Source organism: Gopherus flavomarginatus, chromosome 5, assembly GCF_025201925.1.
Source record: "Gopherus flavomarginatus isolate rGopFla2 chromosome 5, rGopFla2.mat.asm, whole genome shotgun sequence".
Classification (NCBI taxonomy): Eukaryota; Metazoa; Chordata; order Testudines; family Testudinidae; genus Gopherus; species Gopherus flavomarginatus.
Window position 1 is genome coordinate 83,440,086 of NC_066621.1, and position 22,041 is coordinate 83,462,126.

Here is a 22,041-nt window from a genome sequence, read left to right on the forward strand (position 1 = left end):
ATTTTAAAAAAAAGTTTGAATCCCATTTTGTTATATTGAGATAGCAGATGTTTGGGATGTTTTTCCATTTCCCCTAAATCAGTTCTTTTACTAAGTGGTTCAGAAATTAATGTTTTGTGTGTAGCTTTCATGGCTTAGACAATAAGCTGTCTGGTAGCCAAAGAAGTGGGCACAGACTTTAAATGTTTCATAGCAGTATTTCTAATGCAAAAAAGAAGAGCTTGCTCTTGTGGTTGGGATCAGGAAGTACTCTCAATTTACTTCCTAAGGTTAGTATGCTGTGACTGACAGTCATTTGGTGACTTGCTGCCTGGGGTGAAAGAAGCCCTGGCAGCTAAATGTAATCATTAGGAAGAATGTTTAATTTGGGGTAGGGGGATTGCATTTCACTAGCTCCTTGGTGCTCCAATCAAGGATTGGGTTTGTTGGGCACTGTGCAAAAACAATCTCTTCCCCTCCAGAGAGTTTACAGTCTAGGTTTAATATAGGGTGACCAGATGTCCCGATTTTATAGAGAGAGTCCCAATATTTGGGGCTTTTTCTTATATAAGCTCCTATTACCCCCCACCCTCTGACCCGATTTTTCACACTTGCTGTCTGGTCACTCTAGTTTAATATAACACAGCAGACTAATGCAACTGACAAATTAGAGGTGTAGAGAAAGAGGACAAGACAACAGTAACATTTGTAGCTTTCTTTAAAATTCTCCTACAGCCCTGAGCAGGCCTAGGTAGATGACAGGACCTTCAGTGTCAAATGTCTGGATGAAAAGATGATGTAAATAAAGTGTTGTGAGTTTTTAGGCACCAGCAAACTTCTTAGGAAAAGAAGACCTTATCCAGAGGGGATGAGGGTCCTTCTTGACAAATCCCTTTGCCCATTCATTCCAGCCTCAACCTTTAGAAGTGGAACCAAACTTCTAATATGAAGATCGTCAACGTTTTGGAGAGCTATTAAAACTACGAGTTGGAAGTGTGGTGTAGGTAAGCCGATAGGTGTTGAAGAGTCCTTGGAGTAGACAGAGATTGGTAGGGATATTAAAAAGGAAATTCTGTATCTGGTTTAAAAAAATTCCTCCAATTTTAACTCCTTTGGAAGAGGGACAGATTGAGAGCAGCACATAGGTGCAGTCTACAATGAAGTATGTGGGAAAATAGTTAAATATATTTGAACACACTAAAAAGAAACTACAAATATCTGTCCCAGTGCAAAAAACTTACAAGCAGAAATAGTTGAATTAGTTTGTGTAGCAATGGAAGAGAACCTTGAGATAATATGCATAATAGGAATGTGGCGAAATGCCAAAAATCATGGAATGCTGTAATACCTGGAGATAAACTAGACCTGAACTTTCATGTTGTTTGTGGATATCCAAGTAAGATTCATGCAAAATTGCACTTTGGAAGATATGACCCATGTTGATTGTGTATTTATTTGCCTTTTCCTATAGTAACATTATAAAGTAGTTAACAGTTAAAAACTCTTATACTACGGTTAAATATTTTTTGGAGGTTATAGTTGTCTGTGGAAATAATATTGATAGTCTACAGAGCAAATGCTTCAAGATTTACAATAAACAAGATACAAGTTGTTTGGAAGTAAACATGGAATTATAGGTCCTAAAACGGAATTGAGGGACCATTGCAAAAGGGATTAATTTAGTTTTTGGTGCAGGCTGTTCACAGATTCATTCACTAGTACATTTTGTACCTTGGTGCTTCATGGCAAATGAAGCCTCTAGTCAGTTTTTGTGACTTCACTAATGGTTTAATCACCATGAAATTTGGCTGGGTTGGAGGAGCTGCTTAAGGGTAAGAACATCTGTTTAGGTAGAGAAATTATTGGGACCTTGGTATAAGATTTTGTCAAGAACGTCCAGAGAGCTAACATTCTAAGGATACAAGTAGGGATGTAAAAGGTTAACTGGTAAGCATTAGGCTTACCATTAACCCCGGAGGCCCTGTGCTGGCCGGAGTATGGCTGGCCGAAGTAGTCCCAGCTGCGTTGGGCTGGCCAGAGAGACCACATCTCTGGCTGTACCAGACTGGCTGGCCAGCCAGCGGAACCCCGGTTTGGTGGGACCCTGGCCCCAGCCCTAGCCTCTCCAGGCTGGCTGGAGCAACCTCAGTTAATCGATTAAATGATATAATTTTAATAGTTTAACCGGTTACCTTTTTAAACCGATATTTACATCCTTAAATACAAGCATGTTTATTTAAACACCCAGCCACCACCACCATCACTGTGGGGAATAATGTAGGAAGAGTCTTGAGGGAAAGTACTCGGTATCTGTAATTTCAGACTTGTCTAGTCATGGGGTGGATAGCATAAAAAGGCAAATGAGGCAGGTACTGGGGGTAGATGAAGAGAGCTGAGATGGGTAAGGTTGAAGTTGTGAAGAACCTGGAAGGAGCAAAGAAGCAGCCTGAACTTAGTGCGGTAGCAAATTAGAAGCCAGTGTACGAGTTTCAGGAGGATTGGTGATGATCAGAGGAAGATTTTGGCATCAGCTTTTCAATAGCCTGGACAATTCAGAGGGGTGAGAGATGTGGAGGGCAACCAACAAGAAGCTACTATCCTTAAGATGTGAGGTGACCAAATATAAACCAAGGTTGCACCAGTAGGGGTGAAGTGGAAAAGTTAATTGTAGTTATCATTGAGGAAGTAGAGAGAGGATGTGTTGAGATTCAGGAGATGTGGTGCAATAGAGGACTGCCTAAGGAATTGAAGTATTCAGGGCTACCTGTGTTAATCCACTAGTGTTGTTTGAAATCTGGTCTACTATTTGAAACATCTGTATTTGTTACAAGCTGTTAGTGGATGGGCTGATGAAGTATAACTGGCTTACTGGGTATTAACTGATTCATCTTCGAAGAGGTAATACCATCTTAATAAGATAGTGTTGAAAAAGAGAAAATAAAATAAAACCCTTGAACCGTTTCTGACCCCATCTTAAATATTTGTCTTGAGCTGGGTAGTGATGTGACCTTGAATATACCTGTTGAACGGAACATAAATTCCAACACTAAAGCCATTTTTACTGTAGATATTAACTTTACTGTTTTTCATTTTTCATTGTATTTCTTCTTCTGGCTTCCCTTACTTCCTGTTTCACGTTATAGAAGATGATACACATTACTCATAGCTGCATAGTTTAATCATTTTAAATCCATGTCTTTAAGGACTTGCTAATTTTCATAAGCTTTGAAGACCGATTGCATGGAAAAGCTACCATCAGTGATATAGAACTTAATTATCTCCATTCAGCATCAGGTCTTAGCTTTTTTGCTTACGTGTTTTGTCATTCAGTATCTTTGTATGCTTTTATAAACATTTTTTTAAAAGACTCCCTAAGTATTGCTAATAGGGCGATCAAGCAATTAAAAAAATTAATTGCGATTAATCACGCTGTTAAACAACAATAGAATACAATTTATTTTAAATATTTTTGGATGTTTACTACATTTTCAAATATATTAATTTCAGTTACAACACAAAATACAAAGTGTACAGTGCTCACTTTATATTTATTTTTATTGCAAATATTTGCACTATAAAAAACAAAACAATTGTATTTTTCAGTTTACCTCATACAAGTACTGTAGTGCAATCTCTTTATCATGAAAGTTGAACTTACAAATGTAGAATTATATACAAAAAAACCCTGTATTCAAAAATAAAACCAATGTAAAACTTTAGAGCCCACAAGTCCATCAGTCCTCCTACTTGGTCAGCTAATCACTCAGACAAACAAAGTTGGTTACAATTTGCAGGAGATAATGCTGCATGTTTCTTGTTTACAGTGTCACCTGAAAACGAGGACAAACATTCACACGGCACTGTTGTAGCTAGCGTTGCAAGATATTTACGTGCCAGATGCGCTAAAGATTCGTATGTCCTTTCATGCTTCAACCACCATTCCAGAGGACATGCGTCCATGCTGATGATGAGTTCTGCTTGATAACAGTCCAAAGCAGTGTAGACTAATGCATGTTCATTTTCATCATCTGAGTCAGATGCCACCAGCAGAAGGTTAATTTTCTTTTTTGGTGGTTTGGATTCTGTAGTTTCCGCATCAGTGTTGCTGTTTTAAGACTTCTAATAGCATGCTCCACACCTTGTCCCTCTCAGATTTTGGACAGCACTTCAGATTCTTAAACTTTGGGTTGAGTGCTGTAACTATTTTTAGAAATCTCACATCAGTACCTTCTTTTTGTCAAATCTGCTATGAAAACGTTCTTAAAACAAACATGTGCTGGGTCATCATCCGAGAGTGCTCTAACATGAAATATATATAGAATGCAGGTAAAACAGAGCAGGAGACATACAATTCTCTCCCTAAGGACTATAGTCACAAATTTAATTGATGCATTATTTTTTTAACGAGCATCATCAGCATGGAAACATGTCTTCTGGAATGGTGCTGAAACATGGAAGGGGCATACAGATGTTTAGCATATCTGGCATGTAAATACATTGCAATGCCGGCTATATAAGCAAACTTGTTTATCTTAGTGATTGGCAGAATAAGAAGTAGGACTGAGTGGACTTGTAGGCTCTAAAGTTTTACACTGTTTTGTTTTTGAGTATTGTTATGTAATCAAAGAATTCTGCGTTTGTAAGTTACACTTTCATGATACAGAGATTGCACTTCATTACTTGTATGAGGTGAATTGAAAAATACTATTTCTTTTATCATTTTATAGTGCATATATTTGTAATAAAAAATCATAATATAAAGTGAGCACTGTGCACTTTGTATTCTGTGTTGCAACTGAAATCAATATTGAAAATCCAAAAATATTTAATAAATGTCAATTGGTATTCTATTGTTATAAGTGCAATTAATCATGATTGATTTTTTTTTAAATCGTGATTAAATTTTTTGAGTTAATCGCATGAGTTAACTGCGATTAATTGACAGCCTTAACTGCTAAACAAAACCTAATGAAAAATACTTTGAGGAATGTAAAAAGTGAGTCATTAGTGGTGATGTCTGGCTTGTTTAAATAATGTGCATTTAATAGAGCCCTTAGTGGCAATGAAAATTGCTGAAAATACTGTAAAACAATAAAGACTGTACGTGTGCAGTAATGTCCTGTTTTGCTGCTTCATCCACCCAATCCATTTGTCTACATCTGATTCATTTGTTCCCTCTAATTCACTGTCCTGTAGGATTTCACCTGTGTATGTTTTTAACATTCAAACAGATGTGTTCAAAAATAGAATCTCTTCAATATCTTTTTACTGAGAAAGGGGAAGGTGAACTTGATTTTCTTCTGACGCGATCACAAGACTGCTGCTGCAGTAGGGGCTTAATGCTGTTTACGTCGTCATTTTACATAGCAACATCTCCCTGGGGATTTTTAAACAATGCAGCTGTTCATGAAAGATGAAGAGGGGGAAAAAATAGTTGTATCTGCCATTAGGGTTATTAGAAAAAAAAAAAGCTGCAAGCAAACCATTGAGTGCAGTAGATTCATGATTCTGCATGAATGGACAACAGAATCATGGGAGCTGTTGTTTTTTTCTTGAATGGAAGAGAGCATCATGGGAATGTGGCTGCTTCTGCTCTTTTTGTGAATGATTCTTTTCCACTTAAATTGGCACCATTTTTATGAATGATTTAAAACAAATTTTCTGCAACCATTCTTTAAAATGTGCATAAATTACTGAAGGAACACTAAAATAGTACTTTTTTCATCTAATTTAGACTATTTTGGTCACCACCTTTTGTTTTGCTGATGTCCAAGGTGGCATTGTGCTGATTTTAATTTAACATAATTAATTTAACTTGATGGAAAGAGAATTAGGCTACAGAGATATTTTATCCTTAAATCTTGAATAAAATGTCAGAAATTATAACAATGTAATTTGTTCCACCATGCTGCAAGAGTGGAAGTGATACTATGTTGAATGATTTTGTTGGCCTTGTGTAACCTGTAGTTGTACCTTTTTTCCTACTTCCTTTCTTCTGTGCTCTTCTGGCTCCTTGGTTTCTTAAACATCAAAAAAGTCAGGGGTAGGGGTGGAGATGTAGGGCAACAGGAATCTGTGCACACTTAAGCTGCAGCACCTTCTGCACCAATAGTCTTTTGCCAATGTTAGTGAGCCACTTAAACTGCATAAATATTTGAAGTACAGTGGTCCCTGATCTCACTGTACTTCAACACTCATCATGTAACACATACTCGAAATTTGCTTTTAACTTTTGGATTTTGTGTAGTCTGTATTAACCTGTGTAATTTGAGAACTCCCTGGACCCTCATGAACAGAAGGTGCTGAATCTTTCGAGCTCTTGTTGTGAGAGAGTACTAGTTGAATGTATCTTTAAAGAGTTGGAAGATTTTAATAGTACTCTGAAAGTTTATGCATAAATCAAAACAGCCTAACAGTAAAACACTTGCCCTGCATAAATGAATGTGACACTGTATAACAGTGTTTTGAACTAACAGTATAGTAGTTTGTCTTAAACCATAATGACTTAAGTATCCTTTGTATTTTAAAAATTGGAATGGCCAAGTCCTTTAACTTAACTATATTCAACTTTTTTGGTTTGTTTGTTTTTTGTTATTTTTCAGAAGAGAAATTCAAAGTGGAAACAAAAATTATTGCTGCTGACTTCGGTGAGAGAGAAGATATTTACAGTAGAATTAAAGCAGGACTGGAAGGCCTTGAGATTGGTGTTTTAGGTTTGTATCTGACCTATTTCTAGATTTTTACATGCTGGAGATTTTTGTCTTGATGTACCTATTAGTTTGCTCCCCTCTGCTCCAGTATTAAAGTTTATTGAAACCAGCCTGCAAAGGCTGTGGATATGACTGAGCTGAAAAAAATGAAGTGACTGCATTCTAGATATTTCTTATTATGGCCCTGATTCCTAAAAGCATCCCTATTCAGGAGAGCACTTACTCCTGTGCTTAAGTTCTTCCCTGAATCAGGGTGCTTCTGATGATGCATTTTTGGATGCTTTATTTTTATTCATATTACTAAAGGCTCATCTTCGGCTCTGTGCCTTTAATACTTTAAATACTCATCTATCTGACCTAGTAGCAGCTTGGAGGGTAACCAGATACCAAGATTATGAACCTAAATGCCCAGTTCAATTCAATTTTTAAACTACAGAAGTTGTCAAAGTGGAGGAGGTAGGGGGTAGAAGTTTGTATTAAAACAAAAAACCAAACACAAGCTTCTGCCCCCTCATGTCTCTGTTGGGTGGATAAGATCTTCCCAGGACAGAACTACCCATGATGATGAGTAATATTTGATCCTCTCCGGCCTTAACCAAAGGGGCTGATATCTTCTCCTTGCCTTCTGATTACTTCTCACAACCCTCCAGTTTACATCATGAAGCTGTAATAGAAGCCAGCTAACTTCAACCTGCCTAACTTTAGTTTTCATAAGACATAAGGGGGCAAATGAGTCATTAAAGTCAGGCTACGATCTTACTTTTTTTATACTCATAACACACTTTTGTTATATAAATACCTTCAGTAGGACTCGGGAGAAATGATGCATTTGTGATCACACATCAGCACTGAAAATACTGCTGCATTTATTCATAAACTCCAGCTCTAATGAAACCAAATGGTTAGTTTCTTCTGTTCATTGTGTGTAGAGTAGCAGTTGAATCCTGTGGGTACGATTTTAACTTTTAGTTACAGAGCTGTTAAAGCTTAGTAGCTAGGGTATAACATCAAGTCATTGACTTCCTGCTTCAGGAGGTTCAGGTTTGACTATGTTCTGGTCATATTGGTTAGCTCTGTTGTTCAGCCTATTGCACTTCTCCTTTGGGTACCATACAGTATCTTGAAGATGCTGCAGTAGTCTTGGCATTTTCTCATCGAAAGGGTGGGAGAAGACAAGGTGATTGTTCTGTTTGCTTCACTGAACCTAAAATCAATAGGTAATTCAAACCAGTTCTTAAGCTCAAGAACCTGCAGAGTTTCCTCAATATAAGAAGACTTACTTTAGATTCAGACAATTCAGTAAAGGGATTTTCTTGAAATTATATATTTATACTGAATTTCCCTGTGTGTGTATATATATTCCTATGCACCTTTCTCACAGTGCATTTCTGCAGCTCTCCATTATGGGGATGAGAACCCATAAATGTGAACAGTGGCTTGAGATCTCACAAATCTGTCATCTGAAGCTCTCAAAAAGATAACACCATTTTACAACACTCATGTGAGGTAAATTAAGAATGTATTCAAAATGTCCAGAGTGTTTTAGGGTACAGTGGCAGCTGGGATTAGAACAAAGGAGTTCTGACTCCTGCTCCCCAACTTGATCTATAAAACCAAATTTCTTCCTAAACCAGAACAAATGCATATGGAATAGTTTTGCATTTAAGAAAAAAATCAATAATATTTCTTAGGCTTAGGTAATCCTGGATTTCTGTAGCCTCAAATTGCAGTGGTCTGTGCTAGCTCTATGGTATCCATTGCAAATGTTGCAAGGTTCTTGAGCTGCTTAAACTGTCTATTGGCAGTTGTAAAGTGTGTGCCTTTAAGAGGGCACCAGCACCTACCAGGGCAATTCTTTTTTTCCCAGATGATGTGATAACCCATTGTCCCTTTAAAACTGGCAATTTACAGATTCAGATTATGGGTAATCCGTAAAGGCAGTATTTTACTGATTGCTAGAACATCAATTTTGTTTTAAAGATGCAAAGCAGCATTGTATATTTCTGTGGCATTAATTGCTGTCCAAGGTCTATGTTCAATCTTCTGCCAATACTGTCCATATGGGTGTCTGAGAAGACATGAGTTTAAGTGAGACCCCTAACCAAGCCTCGCTTGGGCTGATATGCAGGAGTAACTTAGTGGCAGCTCAGTACTCACTATGGCAGGCTAAGGTTCTTTGCACTAGGTCCTGATTACTTTTAACCTTTCATTTATATACACACAATAATCTGCATCTACACTGGGCAGAATCAAGACCTCTGTGATTGCAAAGTCATAGCACAACTTCGTACTAAAGCTTTTACGGATTAAAATCCTTGTAAACTCCTTTTTATTTGGAAGTTACTTCTCACCCACATGTAAAGGCTAGAGTTTGCATAATTTTTGCTGTGTGTTCAAAACAGCATCTGTCAGTGACTTTGCTGCAGTTAGCACATGTTCAATATGTTAAATAGGCAGAGATGAGAGATTTTCCTTGTACCACTTTAAATAGTGGGCGTCTTAAATGAAGTTTGACAAACTTGAGACACTGTCCAGGTCAGCAGACTCAACTTTTTAGGTTAATACACAATTTTCTGTCACTTTCCATCTGGTTTCAATTTTATTTTAAACAAAATTTTAGTTAATTTTAAGATGGCTACAAAATGTATTAATGAGAGAGCTGCAGTGATAAGGACTGCACTCCTACCACCACCAGTTCCAGTACTGAACTGAGTGTGACCAGGTGAATGCAAAGCCAAGGGCATGACTGGCAAGGTTTCTTGTAAACTTCCCTCTATTTCCTGCTCACAAAAATGGACCAGGCAGACAAGTCAGGAAAATTCCTCAAGTTCTGTGTTGATGCCCATGATCATTCCTGTGGATGAGGTGGTACTCTGTACATCAGATGCCCAAAATTAAGTGTTAGTTCCATCAAGTGATTTGCTATACTCATGTTTCATGGAAATCTTTATAAAATCACCATCAGTTTAGAACTAGTTTTGCTTGCATACATTTCGCAGATGAATTCCTGACCACCCTTTTTGCTAGCAGAGCCAGGCTTTGAGCTCCATAAAGGACAATTGCATTTTTAAAGTTGGTTTCTAGTTTTTCCCTTGCAGATAGCCCTGGAAATGGAAATGGATTGCTAAAATTGAAAAGATTATATAGCTGGGCTCCATTCTTCAGTAAAAGGTTGAGTAGAGGGAAGATACGGAAATTTAAATATCTCCCTAACACACACTTACTTATGAGTTAATTTTTCAGAAAAATCATGTCCCTAACTTTTCACTCTGCCATGAGTTGTTCCCTCCTCATAAAAAGGCTGATAACGGTGGCCAAAGCTTTGTTATATGTAGGACGACGGGTTGCAAAAAAATGTGTGCTTCCCCCGCGTCCCCCCCGCTACTACTAACACTGCTTGTTAAAACTTCTGTGCCTCTGAGGGTGTCTACATTGCAGTAAAATACCCATGACTGGCCCCGATCAGCTAACTTGGGCTCAGGCTGCAGGGCTATAAAATTGCAGTGTAGACACTTGCACGGAAGCCTGGGCTCTGGGACCCTCCCCCATCACAGGGTCCTAATGCCCAGGCACCAGCCCAAGCCCAAATGTCTGCACTGCAGTTTTGTAGCCCCATAGTCTGAGCCTTGAGAGCCCGAGTCAGCTGACATGGGCCAGTGACGGGGGGTTTATTGCAATGTACACATAATTGGGATATGCAGAACACTTGCTAATGGTCTGGAGGATGTTTATTTCTCCTCATTTCCAGGTAATGTATTTTTAGGATTCTTATAAAAAAATTTACATGGGTAAGTAGTTGCTGTAAAGGGGTTCGGAAATCTTGAATAGGAGAGGTGTACTTGAGACCATCTTGGAATGAAGTTTAATAACCTCTGCTTATAACTAATCTTCTGTCAGTTTCCTCCACATATTTTTAATATCCTTGATATTGAAATGATTTTTCAGACACTATTTTAAAATGCAACCTTTTGCTGTCCATGCAACTGAGACAAAGATCCCATGACACTTCTCATAAAAACATTTGCCTCGGTATCTTTGGCCAGAAAGTTTCCCTTCTCCTGCATAAACTCCAACCCCAAAGGTGAATGCATTTCAACAATGCTATTAATATGTTAATAGTACAGTACTTTAGGATCCTATGGATGGAAGGCACTATAGAAATGTAAAATGTTAGATCCATAGCAACTGACTATGGTGTGTCTATAGATTGACTTTAGTGGGTATGTCTATATTGAAATGTAAGCCCAAGAGTTAGTGGAATTCAAGTTAGCAGACTCTGGGTGTGTTAACCTAGGAGGCTTGCGTGTCTGCATTCATTTGTAAACTCCAGGTTAGGAATTATTGAACTGTGGGTCCCAACCTGGGACTCCAGTGTCTACACTGCATTATGTATGCCCAAGTCTAGCCACCATATCCCAGACTTTCAGTGCCCTCCCAGAATGTGGCCACTCTAGCCCTTTGTTCATGTTGCAGTGTGGGAAAAAATTTTGTCCAGAGGACAAGGAAAGTTGGTGTGTGTGGAAATGTGGGATACTTGTGCCCTGGGAGTCTGCCAAGATATCAGTGGGGCTGCATTTATACTGCAAAGCAATAGAGTTTGAACCCGAAGTTGTGGTTTGACGCAGGCTCAGGCCCTCCACCTCCGTGAGGCCTCAGGATCCTGGGTTTGTACGTAGACAGAAGGGGGTTTAGGCTTGAGCCTGAGTTTGAACCCTGAGTTTGAACTGAAGTGTTGGCTTGTTAGTGAGGTCAACAACAAATAAATGTACATGAAACAAAGATTCTGTTTTCATGTTGCTGTCTTTCATCATAAAGTCAGAATTGAAAATATATAAGACAGAAGCAGCATTGTTTGAGTGGGATTAGAAGTTTTCCATGATTTGTTAGTGTTTAGACTACTAGAATATGAATATTGGCTTCATATCTGGGTTTGTCTACACTGGCAATTTACAGCACTACAACCTACAACCACTGCTATGGGGTGTGAAAAAACACCCCCCCTGAGCGCAGCAAGTTTCAGCGCTGTAAAGCGCCAGTGTAGACAGTGCCCCAGCACTGGGAGCTATGCCCCTCGTGGAGGTGGGTGTTTTTAGTGCGCCGGGAGAGCTATCTCCCAGTGCTCTGCCGCGACCACACAAGCCACGTTAAAGCGCTGCACAGCAGTGCTTTAGCATTGCTTGTGTAGACTAGCCCTCGAAGAACAACGCTGAAGTATTACATTCAAAAATTAGGTTTAAACAATTAACAGATTCTCTGTTCATTTTAAATGCTGCCAATGGGGGGAGATTCCACAGATCTGAAGAATGTGAAAACAACTTGTGGAACAGTTTACTATGGTGAATCCCCGTGTAATGAGCCTTTGAATAGACAGAGAAAGCAAAACACAAACCCTTTCATAAGGCAGATAAGATTTGTCAAAAACATGCACTGCTTAATGTACTAAGATGGTTATTAATGAGATTTCTCCTGCATTCCTATTCGTGCTCCCCCCCCCCCCACCCCCAAGCTATTGAAGCTCTTTGACACAGTGCCTTCAATGAGCTTGCAGGTTGCTGCTCGTGTTGGTTACTGCTGCCATCTACTGTCCTAACACAGCAATTGCTGATTTAGGAGTGGTTTTAATTTTGTCCATTTCAATGTGTTTCACTTTCTGGGGCTCCCTTCTGCTACAAATTGTGTGTGCGCTGTTTTTTTTCTTCACAGAAATTACAAGACTGAGCAGAACCACGGTGATGGCCTATGAACAACTTGTAATCTGGAGAGCTTGTTGCAGATGTTTGGGGTGGGGAGGGAAGTAGGCCTCTCCTAAAGGCAGTGGGGAAACTGGCACGTTTAGTCTTTCAAAAACTGTAAACAGATTTCATGTAGGATGTTGCCAGGGACTGGGATGTGTCCCTTGGCTTTTCATTTAATTCACGTGAGTTACACAATTGTACCTCTGCACACTTGGTACAGTTCTGTCCAGGAGAAGGGTCTTTGGGATGAGAAGGATTAAAATGCAAGTTAAAAATAATTGGGAATATTCTTTTAATGACATTTTAAAAAGTAAAGAATAATGATATCTTCTACAATTAGTTGTGAGTTTTGCCTAAGTGTTTGTACTGCATTCCTTATAGAGGGTGCTGGGTTACCAGCTGTTCCTTGTCTTCATGCACTCTAATGGACTAGTTCAAGGGCTGCTTCTCTCCTCCCTGTATTTAAAAATAGAAATTGAGTGAGAATTACAGTGATTAGCTTATATTTAAACATTAAGTTTGCTTACCTGCTTCTGATCCCAATAAATTAACCTTAAACTGCATTAAAGCACTGGAGAGTGGTTGATTGTAACTTGGGAATGGAAGGCTCAACATGTGAAGGTGGATGAGGTCTACAAACTGAGAGCGTTATGTGAAGAGAGGGCATTTGACTATGATTTAGTGGCAGTAGATTGAGTGCTTGCCTCAGTCTCTGGTTCACGTGGTCCAACGCAAACTGTCTTGTGCATAGCATGTTGAGGCTAACTTGTTTTAGATGCAAAATGGTCTAACTATGCAAACTGCAAATTTAAAAAGGGGAAAGCTATACATTGGGAATAACCCCTCACTTTACAGGAATGTTTCCTGTGTTGTACTATAAAGCTTAGGAGAAATCCGGTAGGACATGTGAAAGATGACAATTACCATTTATATGGTCAAAAAGAATTCCAAAAATTAAATTTAAGTGTCTTATGTGTTCACCCTCATACTGTCCACTAGTATATGTGAGTGTGTGTACAATGTAGAAAATGTGACATGCCACAAGGGCATAAAGGACACACAGTTATAAAACATCTGAATGTCACGTTGTTAACTTTGAAATGAGACTGCTTATTGCAAGTCATCAAAACTTCAGAATTGGAATGACAATCAGCAGAAACAAGTAAAACTTGTTGATTTTTGTTTCAGTCAACAATGTGGGAATTTCATACACTTACCCTGAATATTTTCTTGATGTTCCAGACCTGGATAATGTAAGTGTTGCCATGTTTAACTTAACTCTTCTGCGGTTTTCTTACCTGAATAGTATACTTGTATTAGATTTCTGTGCAGAATGGAATGCTTGTTAAATGGGGTAGCCTGGATGTAGTTATAAGAAATACAACTTCAAGGCTAACAGACTTATGCACACAAGATTGGGAAATTCAAAGAAATGATAGAAGCTTAGCCTTTTTTAGATACTTGCATATTTTTTGTTCTTCTGGAACAAAAAAATTGCACGTATCCATTTGCAATTACATGTGAAAAATGTAACTGAGCTACAGTTGCTATGGGATCCATATCTGAATTTCATGGCTATTGAGTATAATCTCAACTGAATGTTACTCTTTTTTGCACTCTTTTACTTGGTTTTTAAAAAAGTGAGTGAAGGCAGTGAAAGCGAGTGATCCATGTGAAAAAATACAGAATATTTGCAGATGTTAGACTTGTGTGGACATGAGTTTTTATAAGAGCTTTAAATACTGTTTTTCAAATTGCTAGGGTTCATACTTCAGTGAGTACTAAATTTGAACTTGATGAACAAAACTGAAATGCAAAATTTCATGCTTCAAAATACACATATCTTTTTAGAAATTTGTCAATTCTGCGTTCCATTCTCATAGTCTGATAACTCAAACAGGTTAATGGACATATTCATTCTTTTGGGTTCACGGTTAAATAAGCTTGAAAATCTTCAGTTCGTTAAAAGTGTTGTATCTTCATCTAATGACTAAAAAACTTGTCAGCAAGTGAATTAAAAGACTAAGCAATATATAGGCAAATGATAGCCATTTAAAAGTCTGTAATATATTAAAAACAATCGTGATTTAATGTTGTTCAGCGGTCAGCAGGTCCAGGAAGCCAGAATTTGCCCAACTAGCAAGTGTACAAGTAGGTGATAGTACACCGCTACCTCAATATAACGCACCTGATATAACACAAATTTGGATATAACGCGGTAAAGCAGTGCTCCAAGGGGGGACTGCGCACTCCAGTGGATCAAAGCAAGTTCAGATATAATACGGTTTCACCTATAATGCTGTAGGATTTTTTGGCTCCCAAGGACAGCATTATATCGAGGTAGAGGTGTATAAGGAAGTGTGTCACAACAGTGATATATATATATATATGCATGGTTCACATTAATAGAATTCATAAACAGGGAAAAATAATCCAGTAAAACAGTTGTGGTACTTTATTCTTCTTAGTTGTTTCTTTAACACTGGAAGCAATTGCAGATTTTCTTAATCATAATTTTTCCTACCCTTTTATTACCTCTCTGCATCTTCTTCTATTGAAGCAGGTGTGAATAGTTATTGACCACAAGAAAGTAGTCTTCAGAGCACATAATCTGAAATGAGGATAAATGTTAGTTCCCAATTCAGAATGCCAAATTATCCCACTTACCTTTTTAATTTAAATCAGGTGCTCGGTCTACATTACATAGGTAATTAAGCAGACTTAGTGTATACAACTAAATATACTGCCTACATGTTTGTGGTGAGATATCTTTCAATATCTAAGTGACTGACAGCCTAGACCCTGGTCAATCTGAGTGTTCACCAGATTCTGACAGAGATAAGGGGTAGGGAGGTTGCTAGATTTCCTGCTTGAGGAAGTTTTTGCTGTAGTGCATGTGGCTTTTTTAAATTATGACACTTAGAGCCCTGAACAGTGTGTTAATATTTATCAAAATAATTTTTTCTGTAAATCTGCTTTTTTTCCTGCAGACAATCAATAAAATGATAAAGATTAACATCATGTCTGTTTGCAAGGTAAGTGCCCTCTTACTCATATTTGCACTTAAAACTCTTAACTATTCTAAAACAATAAACAACATTGATTCACCTGCTACCAGTAAATTGCTTTCACTTCCTTTGAGCTATGCAGTTTCTCTCCTCCTTTTAATCTCTCAAGAATTGCTACGTTTAGTTTGTGCTCTCCTACCTGCTCACCAGACTGTCTTCCAATTATGTTGCATAGAATACAACTTAATATAAATGATACACAAATGTCACTATAAAAGAGTAAGATGTGTACTTAAAACAAAGCCTCATGATCTTTCACTTTCATAATCCTGTCTTTCTCATGTCCTTTCACTTCTCTCTCATCTCTTTTGTCCTAGACTGTAAGCTTCTCTGAACAGAGAAATCCTTCATTTTTTTTATAAGGTTCCGTGTGCACTTACAGCACAACAGTTAAATATTGTATTCACTATGTGAAATAAACAAGTAGGAAGCTACTTGCTGTTATGGATTATTTTACAAGGAGTCTGTTTTAACTTTTGGAATGCCATTTTTGAAATTATTTCTCTCCCCTTTAATAGTATCTTGAAATTTTTTGATAGTTCAGTTACTTTTTTTAAATTTGGAGGAAATCAATCTGATGTCAGCCTTAAGTGCAAGAGCATAAATGTTTTCTTGTTTGTTAAAACCAAGTCTGTGGTGTGGGCCAGTGAGTAAGGGAAGAAGATGTGACTTTTTTCTTTACCCAGGTATGCTAAATATATCAGACTTTTAATAGGAGACGGAGATGATACCAGCTTCTCTATTGCTTAGGAAATCCATGTTGGTAAGTTGAGGAAGCATGCTGGAAGAAATATGTTACTACTCACCACTAAGATCCAATTTGCTTTTATGCATATAGGATGGAGGAAAACTTGCAGCTCTTCTGACAGCTAAGGGTTAACTTTGTCTCCTGTTGAAACCAAAACATGGGTGAATTTAGTTTGAGTTGTGGCTGCATGGATAGGATTTACCCGTGTAAATGAGAGTTTTGGTTTTCTTTTAACACATTGAAATTCATCTAGCATGCTGCCAAGGGGCTTAGTCTGAAGTTGTCTGATTTCTATCCAAAAAGATACAGAAGCTGGAAAAGAACAAAACAGTACTTCTGTAAGAATTCCCTTCTGTACAACGCTTCAATGTGCTACTTGTTCCAAAGCTAGAAGTTGCTTAATTTACCATAGTTGTAGTTACTCCAGCAACTGCCTTTTCCCACTAGCCTGACTGGCATTGTACCTGTAGTTTTGCACATCTTTGTCCCCAGCACGCACCACTGTTCTTCTGTCAGATGGGCTGGATCATGGCCCACAGTAACTTGTTGCTCTCCTGCAAGATTTCCATTTGTGAGAAGCCAGATTCTGATCGACAGCTTTATTTAGGAAAGATTTTCAACAAAGGTCACTCAGCTGAGCTAATATACAGAATTAATGCCTACAACACATGCATGTAAAACTTTGTGTAAAGTATCTAGGTGCCTCTCAGCTAGAGCTAAACTGTAGAGTGGGTAAGGGGCAGAGGGACTTCAGTTTCTCCTGATGTGTGACATCCTCGCTATACCAGAAGAGGGAGCCCACTATTCAGCGAGTGAAGACTTAGGGACTGCTCTAGTTTGTTCAACAGTTCAGATTTTCCTATATTTTAGCAGCCGTTCTCTGCAGTTGCTGTAATTAATATTTTCTCTTTCCCTAAAACCCTGCCTCTGACCTGGTGCGAGACATCAGATAAATCATCTTACCTTTTTAAACTTCACTTTCCTGGTCTATAAAATGAGGATGACACTTAGCCCTCCTTTTGTAAAGTGCTTTGAGATGTATAGATAAGTGCTGTGTAAGAGCTCAATTCTATTACTATTAATAGTAAAGACTAGTTCTTGGCTTCCCTCGACATACCCTGTATCTGTATGAAGAAGAGAGTGGTATAAAAGTCACACTAAAGTGATCTTTACATTTTCCCTTGCATGGATATGTGTGGGGTACCAGTTAGCTTTAACTTGATAGGTCTTAGGGCCGTCAGCTGGAAATAATACTTAGCACTTCAGTAGTTCTTTCCATCATTATCACATCAACTTATATAGAGGAGTGTTCAGGGAGTTAATTATGCCCATTTTAGCAATGAGACTGAGTTGGGCTGGTCAATGCCACAAAAGGAGTCAGTTCAGATCTAGGATGAGAAATTAACTGTTCCTCTCTTCCAGTCCAACTCTGCGTTTCCATGCATATACAAACTTAAAAATCAATGGTGGAAAGAAAACAGATAATATTCCCTCTGGGGCAAGGATGATATCTTGCTTTGTTTGGAAAGCACGTAGCTCACTTAAAATTTTACTGTAATATTTAAAAATATATAGGTATCAATGTGTCAAGCTGGGAAGAAGATGTCTGTTGGCATTAAGAGTACACTCGTAACACCTTAGTGAAGAGCAGAAAGAAAGCAGATTATATTAGAAATCCTGAATAAAATTTAGGACAGGAAAATGATATAAAACAGAATTAGAGAGAATAGAGACATAGGCAGACAATAATCCAAAATACAGATATTCCACAGGAATGAGAAACTTGTGGAACAAGAATGACATCCCCATCATGTTGTAAATTCATGTTTAAAATATCCCAGGGCAGCCAAAGACTGCATTCTTTTGTGTGTATGTGTGTAATATTATGTTACAGAGAAGAGGCAATGGTCCTTCTTTGGCTCCGGTGGGACCACATTTAGGAAATTGCGTTTGGTTGGGTGCACCATTTTACCAGAAAGATGTTGATAAATTGAACGTAATCCAGAGGAAAGCAACAAAAAGATCAGATGCCAGAGCAAATAACATACGAAGAAAGATCAAGAGCCACATATGTAATATTTTGGCTAGGATTATTAATGTATGACATAATTTATTACTGATATTTGTAAGTAAACAAATATTTAAAGTTGTAAACACCAAAAAGAGGGAGAGTAAATACATTGCAGAAGATAGAAAAATTCAGGTTGTAGATACTCCCTAGGTAGAACACTCCTGGGAAAATATTATATATGCATTAGGAAGTGGGAAATCAACTATTTAAATTGTGGAGAGGGGGAAACCAGAGATGGCTATTAGAACTTTAAACACGGGAAACAGACCAGGAGAGAAGGGTAGCAGTAGCAGAGAGATGTTTTCTGTCAGTGTTGAAGCAAGCATTTAAGACCTTCCAGCTTCAGATATATTCTGTCCAAAATTAGGAGACTCTGTATAGTTCCATGACTTTTGATAGCTTTGAGGGGTATTGACAAATATGAGTCCTACTGGTTTTTTGGGAGTTGAACAGTGCATCTCATAAATTCAGCAATCTCGTTACATCTGGTCACATCAGATCAAAACATCTTTCTCAGTTCAGTCTGGGATCTTTCCACTTTCAACTCGCCCTCAAAAAGTTTGAGTTCTTGAATGGGGAAACTTTTGTCCTGCTAGATCCTAGAAACAAATTATGCTCAAAAGACAAATAAATGGGATGGAAGAGGCTTGAAACATGATGTGTTTCAGTCATAGTGTCTGCCTTCATATGCACTGTCTCTGTGTCACAGACCTTCCCTTATACTTGAATTGGTGGCAGTTTTGTCCAACCTGGAGTAGGAGAATTATCAAAGGATTTTTGCATATAAAACCCCACATTTAAAAGGCTTTCATTTTAGACACATATTTCACTGAATTGCTTGTAAAAGTTAATTCTCGTGAAGCATAGATATAATTCCCATTCCATTTTAAAGGGAATTGTCCACATGTTGAAGGGGCATAGACACTGTCCAAGTGTTTTTTTCAACCTTTTTGATACCCAGGACTGGCTTGCTGCCTTCCTAAACTGTGTCAGGGAGATCTCAGGGACTGGCGCTGGTCCATGGACGAGTTTACATAGTACAGTCGTGGTATGGATTGTGTATGGACAGTAACAGTCTGGGAATGTGTGAGGGAGGTGTAATTTGATTCGTAAATATCTACAGAATCATAATTTCAGTGGTGTGCCCCTGGGTAGCATGGCAAAGGGGACTCACTCCCCCCACCTCCCTATCCCTCCCCTATACCCTATCTTCCAGTTCCAAGTCCTCCAGTTGGTGGAAATGTTGATAATAGTGTTGTCAGAAAAGGTCAAGTTGGGTATCATTCAAAACCTTTTCTCTTATGAACGCAAGGTACCAAACATGACAACTCTTGAACAATTACACCTCTACCTTGATATAACACTGTCCTCAGGACCAAAAATTCTTACCGTGTTATAGGTGAAACCGCGTTATATCGAACTTGCTATGATCCACCAGAGTGCGCAGCCCCACCCTTCCGGAGCACTGCTTTACTGCGTTATATCCAAATTCGTGTTATATTGGGTCACATTATATATCTACATATACCTCTACCCCGATATAAGAAAATTTTTAAAAATCAGCTTTGATTAATTGTACTTTAACACAGGCATATCAAACATGCAGGCCTCATAAGGTTAAATTGTGACTCTTGACAGGCTGTACTGTTATCAGTTAATGCTCAGAAGAAGATTCATTTTCTTAATTTTTTTACTGTTACAGATTATTATAAATGGAAGGAATGCTTCAAGTTATTTGCCATAATCGGCAAAAAGGAAGCGGTTCAGTGGTACCGATTGTCAGCTTTGTTTGTTATGTCTAAAGAGTTGTTATGAGGAATGGTTAAGACATTAACATCCAGCAAGAAGTTACTAGAATCTATAACATACATTATGTAATGTAATTACATGTTGTCTTTGAAAAGTGTACTGATACGTTTGAAGACATTTCCCAGAAAACGCAGGACTTGCAAGACCAGTTCCACACGCCCAGTGTGCATTCCACTCTCAGTGACGTCTTGCACACAATGGAGAGCTGCAATAAGGAAAGCTGGACATGCGCAAGTCCATGGGGCCAGATGCAATGCATCAGAGGGAGTTGGCTGATGTGATTGCAGAGCCATTGGCCATTATCTTTGAAAACTCATGGCGATCAGGGGAGGTCCCAGACGATTGGAAAAAGGCAAATACAGTGTCTGTATTTAAAGAAGGAAAATCGGGGGAACTACAGACCGGTCAACCTCACCTCAGTCCCTGAAAAATCATGGAGCTGGTTCTCAAGGAATCCATTTTGAAGCACTTGGAGGAGAGGAAGATGATCAGGAACAGTCAACGTGGATTCATCAAGGGCAAGTTATGCCTGACCAATCTGATTGCCTTCTATGATGAGAGAACTGGCTCTGTGGATATGGGGAAAGCGGTAGCATGATATACCTTGATTTTAGCAAAGCTTTTGATATGGTCTCCCACAGTATTCTTGCCAGCAAGTTAAAGAAGTATGGATTGGATGAATGATAAGGTGGGTAGAAAGCTGGCTAGCTTGTCAGGCTCAACGGGTAGGGGTCAATGGCTTGATGTCTAGTTGGCAGCCAGTATCAGGCTGAGTGTCCCGGGTTCGGTCTTGGGGCTGGTTTTGTTCAACATTGCTTTAATGATCTGGATGATGGGATGGTTTGTACCCTCAGTAAGTTCGCGTATGACACTAAGTAGGCAGAAGAGATAAATATGCTGGAGGGTCCAGACTGACCTAGACAAATTGAAGGATTGGGCCAAAAGAAGTCTGATGAGGTTCAACAAGGACAAGTGCAGAGTCTGGCACTTAAGACGGAAGAATCCCATGCACTGCTACAGGCTGGGGACCAACTGGATAAGTGGCAGTTCTGCAGAAAAGGACCTGGGGATTGCAGTGGACAAGAAGCTGGATATGAGTTAACAGTGTGCCCTTGTTGCCAAGAAGGCAAATGGCATATTGGGCTGCCTTAGTAGAGGCTTTGCCAGCAGATCAAGGGAAGTGATTATTCCCTTCTGTTTAGCACTGCTGTGGTCACATCTGGAGTATTGCATCTAGTTTGGGGCTCCCACTACATAAAGGATGTGGACAAATTGGAGGGATCCAGCAGAGGGCAATGAAAATGATTAAGGGTCTGGGGAACATGATTTATGAGGCGAGGCTGAGGGAACTCAGCTTATTTAATGTGCAGAAGAGAAGCGTGAGGCGGAATTTGATAGCAGCCTTCAGCTACCTGAAGGGGGGTTTCCAAGAGGTTCCAAAGAGGATGGAGCTAGGCTATTCTCAGTGGTGGCCGATGACAGAACAAGGAGCAGTGGTCTCAAGTTGAAGTGGGGGATGTCTAGGTTGGATATTAGGAAAAACTGTTTCACTAGGAGGGTGGTGAAGCCCTGGAATGGGATACTTAAGAAAGTAGTGGAATCTACATCCATAGAAGTTTTTAAGGCCCGGCTCGACAAAGCCCTGGCTGGGATGATTTAGTTGAGTATAGTCCTGGTTTGAGCAGAGGGTTGGACTAGATGACCTCCTGAGGTATCTTCCAACCCTAAACTTCTATGAATATCACAGAATGGATCAAATAATTTGATGAGGTTGAATCAGTGATAAAGCCAACTTTTGGGATGGTGCAGTGATACATGAAGATGGTTGAGTCTTTGCTCTTTATTCAGTTTTTCAGGACAGCTAATTGGAATTTGAACCTTGCTGCATTGGAAGACTTGGCTAAATCTTTTTTAAAGCAGA

General features: G+C 38.9%; 1 protein-coding gene across 4 annotated transcripts in view; it reads left to right on the forward strand.

Annotated features, from left to right (window-relative positions):
• The window catches only part of HSD17B12 (hydroxysteroid 17-beta dehydrogenase 12), a 225,826-nt gene that overhangs the window by 159,457 nt on the left and 44,328 nt on the right, over positions 1–22,041 (forward strand). For all 4 annotated transcript variants that reach the window (XM_050955464.1, XM_050955463.1, XM_050955462.1 and 1 more), the window contains 3 exons: positions 6,582–6,692; positions 13,613–13,677; positions 15,415–15,459. In XM_050955464.1, coding sequence (XP_050811421.1) covers positions 6,582–6,692; positions 13,613–13,677; positions 15,415–15,459 — 221 coding nt within the window. The remainder of the gene's footprint in view (positions 1–6,581; positions 6,693–13,612; positions 13,678–15,414; positions 15,460–22,041) is intronic.